Source organism: Henckelia pumila, chromosome 2, assembly GCF_033568475.1.
Source record: "Henckelia pumila isolate YLH828 chromosome 2, ASM3356847v2, whole genome shotgun sequence".
Taxonomy (NCBI): Eukaryota; Viridiplantae; Streptophyta; class Magnoliopsida; order Lamiales; family Gesneriaceae; genus Henckelia; species Henckelia pumila.
Window position 1 is genome coordinate 69,134,188 of NC_133121.1, and position 17,733 is coordinate 69,151,920.

The 17,733-nt window shown below is 40.2% G+C and overlaps 1 protein-coding gene across 1 annotated transcript; it reads right to left on the reverse strand.

Annotated features, from left to right (window-relative positions):
- Positions 1–1,128: 1,128 nt before the first annotated feature.
- LOC140877723 (uncharacterized) lies at positions 1,129–1,722 on the reverse strand. Its single transcript, XM_073281289.1, has 2 exons — positions 1,338–1,722; positions 1,129–1,256 (listed from the first exon to the last, which is right to left on the reverse strand). The coding sequence occupies exons 1-2, from the start codon at positions 1,720–1,722 to the stop codon at positions 1,129–1,131; spliced, it is 513 nt and encodes a 170-aa protein (XP_073137390.1).
- Positions 1,723–17,733: the final 16,011 nt, after the last annotated feature.

Here is a 17,733-nt window from a genome sequence, read left to right on the forward strand (position 1 = left end):
CTGAGTACCTAACGTCATTTCGATGCCAAATTCTATCTCACGAATAGGCGGTAATCCCGGAATCTCATCCGAGAACACATCAGGAAACTCTCTAACCACTGGTATGTCAATCAACACCGGGCTAGACTTCAAAACATCCACTGCATAGATCAGAAAACCCTCTGCTCCTTTCTGCAACAGTCTAGTCATAGACAAAACAGAAATCAAAGGAATTCTAGATCGAGAACCCTTACCAAAGAATCTCCACTCATCTGACATTTCTGGTCTGAAATGGACTATCTTCTGAAAACAATCTACTATAGCCCTGTACTTAGTCAAAACATCTATGCCAACTATGCAGTCAAAGTAAGACAAACCAAGTACAATACAGTCGATCTCGATCAAATTTCCTTCAAAACTCAATCCACAATTTCTAACGAAATTCCTCGCAACAATTCCTCCACCCAAAGGTGAAGTAACAGAAACTACAGCAGGTAATGGCTCAAAAGGAAAGGCATGCATCAACACAAATTTCTCAGATAAGAAAGAGTGAGAAGCACCTGTATCTATCAAAATATTAGCAGGATAATCAAAGATCGAACAATTACCTGCAATCACATCATCAGGTGCAGCCTGAGCCTGCTCCTCATTCAGAGCATACACTCTCGCCTGCTGTCTAGGAGGTTGGTTCAAATTCTGGTTGCCTCCTTGATGATTCTGTTGTTGAGGTTGGAAAGAGTGAACTGCATTCAATTGCCTCTGAGGCTGAGATGACTGTTGAGAAGAATTACCACTCTGTGCTTGCTCAAAGCCCCGTTGAGGACAAATTCTAGCATAATGCCCTGTCTGCTGACAAATATAGCAATTCCCAAATATTCCCCTACACTGGTCACTGGAGTGACGACCTCCACACTTGCTACAAGAAGAACCAAAGGAACCTGAACCTTGACTGTAACTATTCTATTTTGAGCCTCCAGAACTTGAAGAGCTACTTCCAGAGTTCTTAAACTGTTTTCCCTTGGGACGAAATTAATTCTTCTTATTACCTCCACTGCTACCACTTTTAGTCCTCTGTGGTTGATTCTGGTAATGGGACTGTTGGGCCTGAAACTGCTTCTGTTGTTGCTGAGGTGCATACTGGTTCCCTCTCTATCTTATCAGTCCAGCTTCCGCACCCTTGGCATGATCCATCGCATCTGCAAATTTATTCGGCCTTTCGGTATTCACAAGAGTGAAGATATCAGGATTCAAGCCATTGATGAATTGATCGGCTTTAGCTTCTTCGTTGTCAACAATGTGAGGTGCGAACCTCAACAAGATGTCAAACTTGGCAACATAGTCCTCGATACTCAAATTGCCTTGCTTCAAATTTGCGAATTCGGCATTCTTATCCTTACGGTAAGAAACTGGGAAGAATCTTTTATAAAACTCAGTCTTGAATAGAATCCAGTTTATAAGAGTACCTCTGTTCTCCATGGCTTTCTTAGTTGAGGTCCACCATTTCTTAGCCACTCCGTGTAGCTGATGAATAACCAATCTAATTTGCCGGTCATCGGAATAGTCGAGAGAATCAAAGAGCGGATCTATATCATCCAGCCAGCCCTCGCAATCCACGAGATTCTCCGTACCTTTCAAGATCGGTGGTCGGAAAGATTGAAACCTCTTCAGTATGGTTTCCATAGGGGTAGCCGTGGCATCCATCTGATTCTCAACCATATCGCCCTGGTCATTCGGAGGAGTCATTACAGGTGGAGTTTTAGTCGTAGTAAAAACTGGTGGAGAATTCATGTTCAATCTTCTTCGAGTACCCATCTAAAATCAAAGGGATTAGAACACATATATCTCAATCTCAAAATTCCAGTGTCCCACAACCTCTGACCTTCTTACTCAAGCCAAAAGATGGAACTCGGATTCAATGAATGATTATAGTTCATATCTCAATCAATTCATGCTTTATAAATTAAATCACATAATCATGTAATTCAAATAGTTCTCAAAAAATAAAGCATGCTCGCATTGTATTTAATAAATTAATTAACTAACTCAAACACCTGCGAGAAGCCAATACAAGCGGACTCGATTTACCCTGCTCTCTTCTAAATTCAGTCCAAGATCTTAACGCTCTGATACCACTTAATGTGAGACCTCGATTCTAATCATCTAATCTCAGGATAAACAATAATAAAGCATACAAGATTACAAGTAAATGAATATTTTTTTTATAAACACATGCACGGACCCCGTGCACACATCCGTGAACGGGTCCGAGCCTACAATTTCAAGAACACACGGACCCCGGGTCAAGTCCGGAAGGGGGTCCATGCAAAAGATCAAAAATAGCCAATTCTCTGCCAGCCTACAAGGACCCTTACACATGAAGGGAACGGGGTCCGTGCATGCACAAAAAAACCAAGATTCTAATATGCAAGGAGGCACGGACCCTTACACAAAAGAGGCACGGGGTCCGTGCTCTGCTACACCAGAAAAACTTCATCAATTACATAGCTGAAATCAAGCAATACAACTCCCAAATTCTCATCAAAACATAATCATGAATTAAATCACAATCTCTCCAAATAAGACATGAAGTTCTAGAGTTGATCAATGCTCAAAAGGATAGAACATGCATCGGTTCTAGCTATTACAATCCGAATAAAAAACATAACAAGTTCGATTACATAATCGACTTCTAAAACACCAAGGCCTCACTATATCAACTCGACCATCTAGCCATGTGATCTCTGACTCGGTCCTGCCCCACCTGTTGCCAAGAACACATACAAAGACAAGACAACAGCCGGATAATCCGGTGAGAATAATATTCCCAGTAAAAGAGACTAGCATATAATAACATGTAAATATATCAAAACATGATATAAAATCAAATTCCACATATTCCTCAAGTAATTCATTCAATTGCGGAATTAAAATGATATGCATGACTTTAAAACTTCTGGATTATCAAACTCAGATAATCAAATGGAATTCTTCCTTCTTTCTTTCTTCGGTTTGGGATCCCGAGGTTAAAATATCCAACGATTACACCGAACTCCCTTTTCGAGGTGGACGAGGTATATTTTAATCCTCTAGACTCTAGGGCATTATAGTGAGTTAATCGACACTTGTAGTAAATCGCCTACCAAGGCCACTCAGCTTTAATCTCCAGATCATCTAATTCAAAATGAATAATCAATCGTCTCAATATGAATGCATATGTAATCTCATGCATTAAAATATAAATTCAATCATAAATTCATATAAGCATATAAACATGCAAGTATGTGATTTCTTTTAGGACACTCAAATGAATCCGGGTTCAAGTTAATCGTCCTATTCCATTTCAAAGTCATCTTATACATTCTCGTCGTTTCAAACTCTTCAATCTGAAAATAACAAATCCTCAATCAATATCCAAACAAGTTCATCAATCGATAAAAGAAGACATCGATACTATACCGGCTCGACTCTTCTAAACTGATCAAGACGGCAAGACTCACAATCTTCAAGAACTTCAATTCAATCTATCAGAAAAAGTCATGGTGATAAAAATCGATATCAAACTCGTATAACTTAAAACATCAAAACGACGTTCAAACTTCAAATTTACGGCATAACGGCTATATACTGATCAAATCGGAAACGCAGACAGCAAGATAACAATCCAAATAACTCATAATCAACCTCAAACCTCAATTCCAATACAATCCCAACACATCACAAAAACAAGGTTTTTTAAAATAATAATAAAAATCATAACAAATCTGATCGTTGTTAGATCTTCGAACCGTCTTAGATATACGATCACTGCTAACTCATAATCATCCTCTCCGAATATCAATCAATTCTAAAGACATCCAAAAATTCAAACCTCTTAGAAATAAGAGAAACTTACTTCCAAACGGAGCACTCGATGCTGTGATCGTAGATATCAAGTCAGAATTCAATTCTATCGGACGGATTGAGCTAGAATCAAAATCACAAAAGCTTGGGGAAAGCTTTCTCGCCTAAAATGGTGAAGGGGTGTAATGCCCCGATTTTATTATAATTGAGTTTAATCGAGATAATCAGGGTTTCAGTAATTGAGGATTGTTTTGTTATTTAGCAGGGGTTACTTTGCAAGATTGGAGAAATAATGGACTGAAATGCAAAAGTTGGATTTATATATTATTATTAGATGCAAGTGGCCAATCCCATCATTTCATCCCCTCTCCTTCCTCTCCATTCAACGTACCGAACCCGGAAGCCATAGCCAAATCGATTTCTCAAGCTTTCTCTCCGTTCGATTCGCTCGATCCGACCCTTAGATTTTATTTCCGAGTTGAGATTCACGATCACCACAACGAGGGCTTCGTTTAGACGTAAGTTTTGCTTCGATCTCTTGAACTTCGATTTTGTTGAGTTGTCAGAATTTGATAATATTGGAGTATGTCGTTCTTGAGCTAGTATAGATCGTGTATTCGAATTCGGTTTGGAAAATGAACGAAGTTTGGATTTTATATGATTTTTGAGGCATTAATTCAAAAATAGTGCTTTTGATTGAGGTTGGAATTGAGTTGTTTGGATGTTTGGTTATGATATTCGAGTTGTTATGATTGTTGTTGATGATTTGAGTTTTTCCGAATAGTCGATTTATAGCCGTTATGCCGTCGAAATCGAGTTTGAGTTATTGGTTTTGGTTCGGTTTGATTTGTATATCGAATTTGATTAAGTTTGAACTCCGAGTTGATATCGAATCCGTGTCTCGATGTTTTGACAGTTGGTTAGAGATTGGAATTGGAGGACTTGGAGATCGGTTACAAATCGAAGAGTTGGAAGACGGTATAGATTGTTTGATTTATCGACTTTGAGTTTCGAATTGTTTAGAGTTTGAATCGAGTTGTCTCTTGTTTGATAGGATTGATTGAAGCTTCGAGAAAAAGGTAAAAAGTCGACATTGAAATGAATGGGAAAGAATACTCGAGATAGACTTATTCTCGAGTTCCCGAAAATCACATACCGCTTGTTTATTTGCTTGCGTGAACTTGATTTAGTTATTAATGCACTTGCATTCATATTGAGCCGACTTTCGATTCGTTTTGAAATGAGACGTTTTAGAGAGCTATATTGAAGTGACTTTGGATTTCGAGTTTTTCCAATTGCCAGAATACTTCTTATAATTGCTCTGAAGTCTAGGGGATCGAGTTGATTGACTTCCACCCCGAAAGGGTGCGTCGGTGAGTTGTGGCGAAGACTTGACCCTGGGATCCCAACCGAGTACCGATCGATTTTATGATTATCTCACTTGATAATCTAGACTTTTAAATCCATGCATTCATTCAATATCATTTCGATGTTATGATTTATGTTGACACAATTCGATTGAGGTGTTTATTTGATATTGAGTGCATGTCTCTTTTACTTAGAAATTATATTTCTAACCGGATTATTCCGGCTGTTGTCTTTATTTTGTATGTGTAACTTGGCAACAGGAGGATCAGAAGCTGGACCGAGTCGTCCTGGTTAGCTTGGGGGTGAGATTGATAGAAGTGAGACTCCGGGTCGTAGGGTCGAGTCTATTTGGATTTGTATTAGTTTTGTTGAGTCGGTGGAACTCATTTATGAAACTCGACTGGTTATTGTATTTTGGGCAGAACCTAGATTTGGTATGTTATAAATATTGATTTGTATTATGTTTGAACTTGGAATGTTTAGAATTTCCTTGTTGGTTGTTCGCAGGCTCCTCGACCCATCTGCTCATTTTTCCTGCGCGCGGGCGAGGCAACACCTCGCGCGCAGGGAGTTTGAGAGGCTCGGGAGATTTTGCCCGCGCGCGCGCGAGCTCCCTTCTCACGCGAGCATGAGTATCTGTGCGAGTCTCTGTTCGCTTATCCTGCACGCGCGCGAGGTGATGACCTCGCGCGGGCGCGAGACTTCTTTAAAAAAAAAAAAAACTTTTGATTCGTTTTTCCGGCATATTGTGTTCGATTATGATTAATTATTCGAGTTTAGAAGATTTGAAATGGCGTCTCACATTAAGTGGTATCAGAGAAATAAGATTCTTGGATTTGAACTAGAGTGAGCGGGGTAGATCGAGTCCGCATGAATTGAACTCTCGCATGTGATTGATTTACTTAAATGATTATTTTTAAATACGTGCGAGCATGCTTTATTGATTCTGGAGTTAATTGAATTACATGAGTTGTGATTTAATTTATAAAGCATGAATTATGTGATATATATATCTGTCATTGTATATCGTTGAGATTAATGAGTTCTCAGAGCAGATTTTTGGATACCGAGGTTTTGAGATTGAGATTGAGATTGAGTCTGAGATATTGTGTCCTAACCCTTGATATCAGATGGCACCGCGACGATCTTTAAGAAGGAATCAACCACCTTTGACTCCACCTTCTACTGAGAATCCGCCGCCAGTTATTACTCCTCCGAATGATCAGGATAGTACAGGAGTGGATCCGTTTGATGCAACCGCGACCCCGATGGAGACTCTTCTGAAGAGATTCCGATCTTTTCGACCGCCTAATTTAACGGGTACCGAGAACTCCGTTGCTTGTGAAAGTTGGATAGATGAAATGGATGAGCTCTTCAATTCCCTCGACTATACCAATGACCGCAGGATCAGGTTAGTCAATCATCAGTTGCAGGTTGTTGCTAAGAATTGGTGGACCACAACCAAGAGAGCGAATGAGAATCGAGGCACCGCCATCACTTTGAGCTTGATCAAGACTGAGTTCTTCAAGCTGTTGGAAAACTGGCGTGTTCCCAGATCAATCACGATTGATACCCGGTGCAGCGGAAGTTTAAAATTTTTTTGTCATGGAACAATTCCATGGTGTGGGTATCAACCGTTCAACGATTAAATTATAGTGTGTGTAAAATTCAAATAACAATTAATTAAATTTTACCTTCAATCTCGAAGCGAGATTATTGGACACCACACAGATTTCTCTGCGCTTCTTGTATCTCCCAGGAACTGATGAACTCCTTCAATCAGGTCCACGAATGGGGTTTAAATCCCTCTGATAGATTGCACTAGAAAATCTATCAGAAGTTTTTCTGCGAAGAGATTAAACGAATCTGATTCGTTATTCCTGACTGCGATTCAAAATTACAGACCGAAATTTCTCTGACAGAGTGGGAGGGTGATCGGCCGAATTGAGAGAGAATAGGGGCTAGGGTTTTCGAAATTATTGCTCTCAAAATAATGACCTGTTGTGTCTAATTTCTGTACAGCAATAACTTATTTATAATGCAGGCCACTAACACCTTAGGGCCCATTAGTCATAAGTTGAGGCCCGACAGGCAAAGCCCGCATGTTCAGAAATTAATATAAAAATCATCGTGACTCCGATTGATGAACCGATTTCACCAATGTGCACAGAAACCATTTCTGCATATTTTAAAGTCAAGATAAATTTTCCTGAATCCGAATTCAGTGATTTCCAAAAATGTCCATCCCTATGTCATTTTAGGAAATCCTACTCCCTTACTCTTATTTAAGAAGTCCAACTTCTTTATTCATTAAATTTAACTCTTTAAATTTAACTATCTCAACGGGGATTAAAAATCCATTACACTGTGTGACCCTCAATGGTTCAGGGATACAGCTAGCCGTGGGCTCACAACTCCTTGTGACTCGGAACAACGATTTCCGACTTGCCCAACGAATCATGGTAAAGCGCCTAGCAACATCGCCCCATGATTCCCTAGGTATCACTGATAGTGCCTACAAGAACCAGTAGATTTTGGTTAGCGTACAGTACGGTCCCTTCATCCATATATCCCGATCGAATCAACAACCATTGGTATATCGAGAGTCGCTCAAGATTCGATAACTATGCAATACATCTTGAAGATCCAATTAGTGACATCGCATGTGCTACTAAGAAACCATTTCTTAAATCACATCAAGTACTCTGGCCAGAGATTCGTCACACTAATATCTCCTCAGATCGCATAGGATATCCACACTCGCAAGTATGTGGTGAATCCTTGACAACAATGCATCGACTCCTATATGTGTTGTAACTGTACCCAATCCCGACACCTGATGACCCCATAGAGTCGGTAAACGAGTCAAAGCACAGTACTAGCATATAGAGTCTCCATGATGTTTCAAGTAGTAAGGACTAATGGTGTACAACCAAAACCGCGGACTTTATCCACTCGATAAGTGATAACCACTTGGAAAGTCCGGATAGGGTAGTTCGATTATTCATCCTATGAATCTCCATTCATCCTATGAATATCCATTTGCATGCTTCGAACATCTCCATGTTCCCTACCAATGAAACGTGGTACTCCGCATCGCAAATGCTAGTCTCAAACTCGAGCGATCCTTATCCTTATTCTCGGACGGCTCAATTGACTAGGAACAGTTTAGAATATACAGTGACTATAAGATGTATTTCATGATAGACATCTCCATGTTCTACCACATCTTACATACACTATAGTACATTCAAGGTCTTTATCAAAACAACAATAGTATATCATAATATAACAATATGAAGAAAGATAAAGTCATTGCCATTAATAAAAGTGTAAATAATATTAAACAAAAGATTGTTTGTACAAAGAGTCATCAAAGCCCATAGCCACAAGTTGGCTCACTGGGCACCCACTCTTTCAATCTCCCACTTGCCCTATAGCCAACTAGTCATACTACGTAGACCCATTGCTTCGCGATGTTTGTCAAACAATGGTCCTGGCAAGGGCTTAGTAAGCGGATCAGCAATATTGTCTGCAGAGGCCACTCGTTCGACAGTGATGTCTCCTCTTTCCACAATCTCCCGGATGATGTGGTATTTCCTCAGTACGTGTTTGGATCTTTGATGAGACCTTGGTTCCTTTGCTTGAGCAACGGCACCCGTGTTGTCACAGTACACCGGGACTGGACCAACAAATTCAGGAATGACGCCCAACTCTTGGACGAACTTTCTCATCCAAACGGCCTCTTTAGCAGCAGCTGATGCTGCAATGTATTCAGCCTCAGTGGTGGAATCCGCTGTGGTGTCCTGCTTGGAACTTTTCCAAGAGACAGCACCGCCATTGAGCATGAACACAAATCCAGAGGTTGACTTCGAGTCATCCAAGTCACTTTGGAAGCTAGAGTCGGTATAGCCTTCCAATTTCAGATCTCGTCCTCCATATACCATGAACATATTCTTAGTCCTTCGTAAGTACTTAAGAATGTCCTTCACGGCTTTCCAATGCATTTGACCAGGATTAGACTGATATCTGCTCGTGACACTCAGAGCAAATGCTACATCCGGTCTGGTAGATATCATCCCATACATGATACTACCTATAGCTGACGCATATGGTACATGTGTCATATTCTCTATCTCTGCATCAGTCTTGGGACACATAGACTTGGATAAAGAAACTCCATGACACATGGGTAGATGTCCTCTCTTGGACCCATCCATTGAAAACCGTTTCAATATGGTGTCGATGTAGGTTGATTGAGTGAGTCCTATCATTCTCTTAGATCTATCTCTATAGATCTGTATCCCAAGAATGTAGGATGCCTCACCCAAATCCTTCATCGAGAATCTACCTGATAACCATATCTTTGTTGACTGCAACATCCCTACATCATTCCCAATGAGTAGGATGTCATCAACATAAAGTACTAAGAATGTCACAGCATCCTTAACTACTTTCTTGTACACGCACGGTTCCTCCGGGTTCTTGATGAAACCAAAATCTTTTATTGTTTCATCAAATTTCTGGTTCCAACTTCTTGATGCTTGTTTTAGACCATAAATTGATCTCTGAAGCTTGCATACCTTATGCTCGCTTCCCATGGATGTGAACCCCTCAGGCTGCTTCATATAGATTTCTTCCTTAATGTCTCCATTAAGAAAGGCAGTCTTCACATCCATTTGCCATATCTCATAGTCATACCATGCAGCTATGGCAATAAGGATTCTTATGGACTTGAACATTGCAACTGGTGAAAAGGTTTCATCATAGTCAACTCCTTGCCTTTGAGTATAACCTTTTGCCACCAATCGTGCCTTGTAGGTCAATACCTTACCATCAGGCCCAAGCTTTCTTTTGTAGATCCATTTACACCCTATTGGAACAATTCCATCAGGAGGATCTACTAAAGACCAAACTTGGTTTGTATGCATCGAATCCAATTCAGACTGCATAGCTTCAAGCCATAAATTTGAATCCGCATCAGAAATTGCTTCCTTGAAGTTTCTTGGATCACATCCAATGTCGGGTTCATCTTGATCCCCTTCAAGAAGAAGACCATATCGAACAGGAGGTCTAGAAGTCCTCTCGGATCTTCTAGGTTCAGGCGTGTCCAGTAATGGTTCCTGAGGCGTAGGATCGTTATTTTGTATTTCGGGTTCTTCTCGAACTTCTTCGAGTTCCATCATCTCGCCTTTCTTATCCAATAAGAACTCCTTCTCCAAGAAGGTGGCATTCCTAGAAACAAACACCTTTGTTTCAGCAGGATAATAGAAATAATATCCGATTGAATTCTTCGGATACCCTACAAAATAACATAAGCTGGATCGACTATCCAACTTATCTCCCACTGTCCGCTTCACGTAAGCAGGACATCCCCAAATCCTTAAGTACGAATACTTAGGAGCTTTGCCATTCCATAACTCGTATGGTGTTTTGTCCACTGCTTTAGTGTGGACGTTGTTCAACAACAATACCGCCGTTTCAAGCGCATAGCCCCAAAACGAAGGTGGAAGCTCAGTGAAGCTCATCATAGATCGAACCATGTCCAACAAAGTTCGATTACGACGCTCCGATACACCATTAAGCTGTGGTGTCATAGGAGGAGTCCACTGAGAGAGAATCCCATTCTCTTTTAGATAGTCCAAAAACTCGGTACTTAAGTATTCTCCACCTCGATCCGATCGAAGTGCTTTAATAATTTTACCTAGCTTGTTTTCTACTTCAGCCTTGAATTCTTTGAACTTTTCAAATGCTTCAGACTTATATTTCATTAAATATAAATACCCATACCTTGAATAATCGTCAGTAAAGGTAATGAAGTAGGTGTGGCCATATTGAGTCCCAACTCTAAATGGTCCACAAACATCTGTATGGATCAAATCCAACAGATTTTGACTACGCTCAGGTTTCCCCTTAAAAGGAGATTTAGTCATTTTTCCTTTTAGGCAGGATTCACAAGTAGGTAGAGAGTTAATATCAGACATATCAAACATGCCCTCTCCCACTAGCTTGTTCATCCTCCTTGAGGAAATATGACCTAGTCTAGCGTGCCAAAGGTTTGCTGGGTTTTGACTATCGATTTTCCTTTTGTTTGTTGTCGCCGGTTTATCAATATAATTTATTGGAACGTCTTTTAGTTTTAAGTTGTATAGATCGTTTTCAAGTTGTCCATTTCCAATTAAACATTCATTCTTGTAAATATTGCAAATCTCATTCACAAAATTGCAAGAATAACCATCTCTATCTAGCATAGAAACAGAAATAATGTTTTTAATCAAATCTGTAACAAATAAAACATCTCTCAAAAGTAACTTAAAACCGTTCTGCAAAATTAAATAAATATCTCCCCCAGCTTTGGATTTATCTCTGGAACCATTCCCGAGCCTTGACTGGGTCTCACCCATCCTTAGCCTATTACTTCTTGTCATCATTTGCAACTCATTGCAAATATGAGATCTATATCTGGTATCCAATACCCAAGAAGTAGTATTAAGAAAAACATTTATTTTAATGTAAAACATACCCTTTGCAGTTCGTAACTACTTGAGTTTTTCCTTGCAGTTATGTTTCCAATGACCGGGTTTCTTGCAGTGATGGAAAACTTGTTTAAACTTGTCCAATTTCGCATGTAACATTTGGCCTTGAGATCATGGTCCAACCATTTCTCTAGTTCGGCCAACCTTTCGGTAGTTACATCAGCTGGGGCTGTTTTCGGAGAAGCCTTTTCTAACACTTAGAAAATTTTTACCGAACTTAGGACAATCTTAACTTATGGAATCATTCTGTATTGGTTGCGCCAGTAAGTTTGTTTTGTTGGAGAATAGAAACATGTGGATTACTGAGATGAAACAGACAATTATCGGTGATTGTTTAAGAAATTTACTAAGACATAAAATAGGCGAAATTTATTTTATGAATCTCACTCCCACTATTTTAACGATTTCACTACCCTCTAGTGAAAACGGGAAACTTTTTCCTTAGTGAGAACATGGAGTCCAATCGACAAACTTATGGTCCCGAATAATATCAGTCAACCATAATTCTCAAAAGGTAGAGCCCAATTGCTTCCAAAGCAACCCCCATGTATTTACCTCATGTCCAATAAGGGCCCAATAATATGACGCCGTTTAAAGTGACATGTCAAGATGACCCATCAATATTAAGTTGTGATGGACGGTCGCCATGTGGATCCCCCAATAATATGAGCCGATCCCATGGGAGTTCCACCCAACTTACAACATTTGTCGATCCAATGTACAGCTTTCCGACGGACGGGCCCCCCAATAATATGAGCCGGACCGTATCCGCGGGTAGCATCACATACATTGACCGTTGATGGAAGGTAGGAACATTTAAACAAATTTAAATTTCCTTTATTTATCTTGATATCAATTTTAAATCATATTTAAAATGAGGGATTTTAATTATAAAAATTTGTCTCATCATAATCATTTTATTGCATGCTTGCCGGATTCACGCAATTATGTCTAAAACATGCATACAATCATAATATCATATATTATATAGGATGATCGATTCCATTTCTAATTGACCCGTGGTTGCCAATCACGAGTCTTAGTCCAATCCTAGGTAATATGCAGTATGCAATGCAATCCTATTACATTAGCTTCCAATTTACATTTCTTCGTCTTTATTGTCTGCTGGGCCCACCATCTTCAAATCTTGATCTCCCACTAAATCTAATGTATTTACAATAAATAACAATGACAAGTAGGGGATACATTTTTAGGGGGTGGGAACGGGCCATAAACCAAGCCCACTTTTATTACATATGACATTCATATCGGGCCATAAACCAGGCCCATTAATAAAACCAACAACAATAAAACAAATGTAAATTCCTAACATACACCTACAAAATTGGTCATGGCAATCGATCATCCTTATCCAATAACATTTAATTCAAAATTAATTTATTGGATAACATGCAGTGGCATTTCAAATTTAAACAGGATAAAATCATATTTTATATATAAAATCTCATTTTACATATAAAATCATATTTTATCTCTTTATCAAATAAAATCATATTTTATCTACAAAATCCAATTTTATAGATAAAATCATATTTTATTTAATATATTCATAAGATCAAATCTTATCATCAATTGTACCAAAAATAATTGATTTCAAAATTCAATTTAAGGATAAAATATTAAAATTTTCCAAAAATTCAAATTTATCCAAAAATCAATTTTAAAGTTTACGGACTCGAACAATTCGATCCGAAATCTCGTGAACCAATCAAAAACAATTTTTGACCGGACCAAAAATAAAATTTTAACATATTAAAATTAATTTTAAATAAATAAAAAAAATTTAATTTTTCCCGCGGGCCGCCCGGGACACTCCCGGGCCGGCCCGCACCCGTGGGCGCGGGCCGGGGCAGCCCGGCTGCCCCTTTAGGGCAGCAACGGTTGCTGCCCTGGCGGCGCCGTGTGCCGCCCTGGGCAGCGCCCAGCGCTGCCCTGGCGGCGCTGAGCGCCGCCCCTTGGGCGACGCCGTGCGCCGCCTTGGGCGGCACCGTGCGCCGCCCGGGGCAGCAACAATTGCTGCCCCACCGGGCAGCGATCCAATCGCTGCCCGGGTTTTGCCCCGAAAAAAAAAATTTTTTATTTAAAAATATTTATTTTGTTTCAAAAACCGAGACTCAAAAATTTTGTACAATCGATTAATTTAATCGTTTGATCTGAGCAACCTGGCTCTGATACCACTGTTGGAAAACTGGCGTGTTCCCAGATCAATCACGATTGATACCCGGTGCAGCGGAAGTTTAAAATTTTTTTGTCATGGAACAATTCCATGGTGTGGGTATCAACCGTTCAACGATTAAATTATAGTGTGTGTAAAATTCAAATAACAATTAATTAAATTTTACCTTCAATCTCGAAGCGAGATTATTGGACACCACACAGATTTCTCTGCGCTTCTTGTATCTCCCAGGAACTGATGAACTCCTTCAATCAGGTCCACGAATGGGGTTTAAATCCCTCTGATAGATTGCACTAGAAAATCTATCAGAAGTTTTTCTGCGAAGAGATTAAACGAATCTGATTCGTTATTCCTGACTGCGATTCAAAATCACAGACCGAAATTTCTCTGACAGAGTGGGAGGGTGATCGGCCGAATTGAGAGAGAATAGGGGCTAGGGTTTTCGAAATTATTGCTCTCAAAATAATGACCTGTTGTGTCTAATTTCTGTACTGCAATAACTTATTTATAATGCAGGCCACTAACACCTTAGGGCCCATTAGTCATAAGTTGAGGCCCGACAGGCAAAGCCCGCATGTTCAGAAATTAATATAAAATTCATCGTGAATCTGATTGATGAACCGATTTCACCAATGTGCACAGAAACCATTTTTGCATATTTTAAAGTCAAGATAAATTTTCCTGAATCCGAATTCAGTGATTTCCAAAAATGTCCATCCCTATGTCATTTTAGGAAATCCTACTCCCTTACTCTTATTTAAGAAGTCCAACTTCTTTATTCATTAAATTTAACTCTTTAAATTTAACTATATCAACGGGGATTAAAACTCCATTACACTGTGTGACCCTCAATGGTTCAGGGATACAGCTAGCCGTGGGCTCACAACTCCTTGTGACTCGGAACAACGATTTCCGACTTGCCCAACGAATCATGGTAAAGCGCCTAGCAACATCGCCCCATGATTCCCTAGGTATCACTGATAGTGCCTACAAGAACCAGTAGATTTTGGTTAGCGTACAGTACGGTCCCTTCATCCATATATCCCGATCGAATCAACAACCATTGGTATATCGAGAGTCGCTCAAGATTCGATAACTATGCAATACATCTTGAAGATCCAATTAGTGACATCGCATGTGCTACTAAGAAACCATTTCTTAAATCACATCAAGTACTCTGGCCAGAGATTCGTCACACTAATATCTCCTCAGATCGCATAGGATATCCACACTCGCAAGTATGTGGTGAATCCTTGACAACAATGCATCGACTCCTATATGTGTTGTAACTGTACCCAATCCCGACACCTGATGACCCCATAGAGTCGGTAAACGAGTCAAAGCACAGTACTAGCATATAGAGTCTCCATGATGTTTCAAGTAGTAAGGACTAATGGTGTACAACCAAAACCGCGGACTTTATCCACTCGATAAGTGATAACCACTTGGAAAGTCCGGATAGGGTAGTTCGATTATTCATCCTATGAATCTCCATTCATCCTATGAATATCCATTTGCATGCTTCGAACATCTCCATGTTCCCTACCAATGAAACGTGGTACTCCGCATCGCAAATGCTAGTCTCAAACTCGAGCGATCCTTATCCTTATTCTCGGACGGCTCAATTGACTAGGAACAGTTTAGAATATACAGTGACTATAAGATGTATTTCATGATAGACATCTCCATGTTCTACCACATCTTACATACACTATAGTACATTCAAGGTCTTTATCAAAACAACAATAGTATATCATAATATAACAATATGAAGAAAGATAAAGTCATTGCCATTAATAAAAGTGTAAATAATATTAAACAAAAGATTGTTTGTACAAAGAGTCATCAAAGCCCATAGCCACAAGTTGGCTCACTGGGCACCCACTCTTTCACAAGCGTTTCTTTCCTGTCTCTTATCGAAAGGAAAAGGGTGCCGAATTTGCGAACCTGAAACAAGGGAACTTGAGCATTGAGGACTATGTGAGCAAATTTGACAGTCTCTTGAGGTTTGCACCTCACGTTGCAGATAACGAGGAAGCCAAGGCCGACCATTTCATCAATGGATTGAACCCTGAGATATTTACCTTGGTAAATACCGGAAGACCCAACAACTTTGCTGATGCTATGGATCAAGCAAAGGGAGCCGAAGCCGGATTCTTGATGCAACGAGGTAATCAGGTAGCTCCTCAGCAGCAGCAGAGATCTTTTCAGGACCAGCCTGTTCAGTTTCAGCCTCAACAGGCTCAATATCAGTACCAACCGTCTCAACAGTCGAATCAGCCTCAGAGGTTTGAGGGAGGCAACAATGGCAGAAACAGGCGAGATCAGTATCGGCTGAAGGGGAAGAATTTTAAGAAGTCTGGTAACAGTTCATCGAGTTCCAGTGCCTCTAGACAGTTCAGTTCTGGACAGAATTCTGGGTTTTCTGGAGCTTCATGCAGCAAGTGTGGAGGACATCACCCGAGTGATCAGTGTCGAGGCGTGTTTGGTAGTTGCAATATCTGCCAGCAGCCGGGTCATTTTTCAAGAGTCTGTCCTCAGCGAGGATCCGATAGAGCTCAGAGCGGCAGTTCTTCACGACCGCCAGCTCAGCCCAAGAGATCAACTTTTGCAGTCCATTCTTTTCCGCCTCAGAAACAGAATCATCAGGGAGGTAATCAGAACCAGAACCAACCTCCATGACAGCAGGCGAGAGTGTTTGCCTTGACAGAGGATCAAGCCAATGCAGCTCCGAATGATGTGATAGCAGAAACTGTTCGATCTTTGGTTATCCTGCGCTTGTTTTAATTGATACGGGTGCTTCCCACTATTTCATCTCTGAAAGATTTGTTGTGATGCATGATTTAATTGTTGAGCCCTTATCTGATGTTGTTTCTATTACTTCACCTTTGGGTGGAGAGACTGTTTCGGTGAGATTGGTCCGTAACTATATGTTAGAATCCGAAGGGAATTCGATTGAGATTGACTGCATCGTTCTTGGATTATCTGATTTTGACTGTATCGTCGGGATTGATGCTTTGACCAAGTATAGGGCGACAGTAGATTGCTTTCAGAAAGTTGTTCGTTTCAGGCCTGAGATGGCAGATGATTGGAAGTTTTTCGGTAAGAGTTCTCGATCTAAAATTCCTTTGATTTCGGTGTTAACCATGTCTCGTTTACTTCAGAAAGGAGCAGAGGGATTCTTGATTTATGCTTTGGATATTCAGAAGTTTAGCCCTGAGTTGTCCGAGATACCGGTGGTTAGCGAGTTTCCTGATATTTTTCCAGACGAGATTCCTGGTTTACCGCCTATTCGAGACATCGAATTTAGCATTGAACTTGCACCAGGTACTCAGCCTATTTCGAAAGCACCTTACCGTATGGCTCCTTTAGAGTTGAAAGAATTGAAGGAACAGTTAGAAGAATTGATTGTCAAGGGATATATCCGACCTAGCGTATCACCTTGGGGTGCACCAGTGCTTTTTGTGAGGAAGAAAGACGGTTCTATGCGACTTTGCATCGACTACCGCCAGTTGAACCAAGCGACGGTCAAGAACAAGTATCCTTTTCCGAGAATTGATGACCTTTTTGATCAACTTCAAGGTTCTTCAGTGTATTCGAAGATAGATCTGCGATCAGGGTATCATCAGCTGAGAGTTCGCGACGAGGATGTGCCGAAGACAGCTTTCAGAACTAGATATGGGCATTTCGAGTTCATAGTCATGCCTTTTGGTTTGACCAATGCTCCAGCAGTTTTTATGGACCTGATGAATCGCATCTTTCAGCGGTATCTAGATGAGTTCGTCATCATCTTCATCGACGACATTCTGATCT